The sequence below is a fragment of the Galeopterus variegatus genome, unplaced genomic scaffold, assembly GCF_000696425.1.
Source record: "Galeopterus variegatus unplaced genomic scaffold, G_variegatus-3.0.2 Scaffold3392, whole genome shotgun sequence".
Taxonomy (NCBI): domain Eukaryota; kingdom Metazoa; phylum Chordata; class Mammalia; order Dermoptera; family Cynocephalidae; genus Galeopterus; species Galeopterus variegatus.
In genome coordinates, this window is record NW_007729503.1 from 20959 (window position 1) to 22598 (window position 1640).

The 1640-nt window shown below is 41.3% G+C and overlaps 1 protein-coding gene across 1 annotated transcript in view; it reads left to right on the top strand.

Annotated features, from left to right (window-relative positions):
• LSM11 (LSM11, U7 small nuclear RNA associated) overlaps positions 1-1640 on the top strand; it is a gene marked incomplete at its 5' end in the record, with an annotated part of 12602 nt that overhangs the window by 4639 nt on the left and 6323 nt on the right. Inside the window, 1 exon segment of the mRNA XM_008584867.1 lies at positions 1033-1229. Coding sequence (XP_008583089.1) covers positions 1033-1229 — 197 coding nt within the window.

Genomic DNA, 1640 nt, shown 5'->3' on the forward strand with positions numbered 1-1640 from the left:
GCAAATAATCTAAGAATTTTGCCTTGCAAATTTGGGAGAGAAAGACTGAGACCGTGTGTGTGTGTGTGTGTGTGTGTGTGTGTGTGTGTGTGTGTTTGTGTGTGCGCGTGGGCAAATAATCTAAGAATTTTGCCTTGCAAATTTGGGAGAGAAAGACTGAGACCGTGTGTGTATGTGTGTTTGTGTGTGCGTGTTTGTGTTTTGGGAGTTTTTATATACTATAGCAAGCATATTGTGAGAACTAAGTTAACATGAGGTAATAAATTCATCCCTGCTCCCAAGCTGAGTAAAGTATCCCTTATAATAAAAGCTGAAATTTGTAGTCCCAATATTTTTCCCATGAATTGTCATACTGCTCTTTTCAGATCATGCTTATTAGCAATCTCATAGGAACCAGATGTTCAGCAGGCCTTTTACGCTATCAAGGCTTAGGATATAACAGTATTTCCTCCTACTGTAAAGATGATATACATTAGAACACTAGTGACTCCATAGAGCTTATGCATGCAGTAGCTCAGATTCATGGGGCCAAAAGGCCATTCTCTCTGAGAGGCTTGCACATGTTTAAGGGAAAATGTGCACACAGTTCCTATCCTTCAGACATGAACAAGGTTTTTGGTTCTTTGGAAGGCACAGGCTAGATATGTGATTCATGAGAATTATGCTGAAAAAAGTTGACTTAAGGCACAGAATTGAGAATCTAGCTGCTGGTGTGTACATTTAATATGGTATTTCTTTTTTTGCCACTAAAAGTTTTAAATGATGGTGCTCTTAGAATCAGTAACATCATAGAATCAAGGCTATATAGGTAGTGGCACAGTTGGATGATATCCATACCTATGGTTTGTCCATGTTCTGTTGGAATCTAGTCTCATCTCAGTGTGTGTTGTCTGTACTAGCCATGATGCCCATTGGGGAGGTTGTCACTGCACTGTGTTGCCTTGTATTTCCGGACATGGTTGGGTGGTCTTGGCTGTTAATTCTGGGAAGGAGGGCAGATGTTTATGCTGTACTGTTTTTCTCTTGTTTCAGTGCACGAAGGCAGCCCTCTGGGTGAACTCCATCGTTGTATCCGAGAGGGGGTAAAGGTGAATGTTCACATCCGCACTTTCAAGGGACTTCGGGGCGTCTGTACAGGCTTCCTCGTTGCATTTGACAAGTTCTGGAATATGGTAATTAAGCCTTTCTCCAGGGCCTGGGGAACCTCCTAGAGATTAAATCTGTTATATGTCTAATGGACCTGAGTAAACTTAGCAGGCAAAACTTACAGAATAACTTCCCAGAGGACTAGAATGTTTGCACACTTTTGGGCAACAACAACAACAACAAAAAGTTCTTTTTATTGCTTCCTTTTCCTTAAGGAAGTGGCTTTCAACTGGGGTGATTTGGCTCTTCCCTCCCTGGGACATTTGGCGATGTCTGGGGACGTTTTTTGATTATCACAACTGTAAGAGGAGGTGCTACTGGCAGCTAATAGGCAGAGGCCAGGAATGCTGCTAAACATCTTATAATACACAAGACAGCTCCCAACAAGAAAGTTATCCCGTCCAAAATGTCATTAATGCCAAGTTTGAGAAACCCAGACTTAGGGAATAATTACTTATTTCATCTGTTTAGCAATTTTAAGTTGATTTCCTACC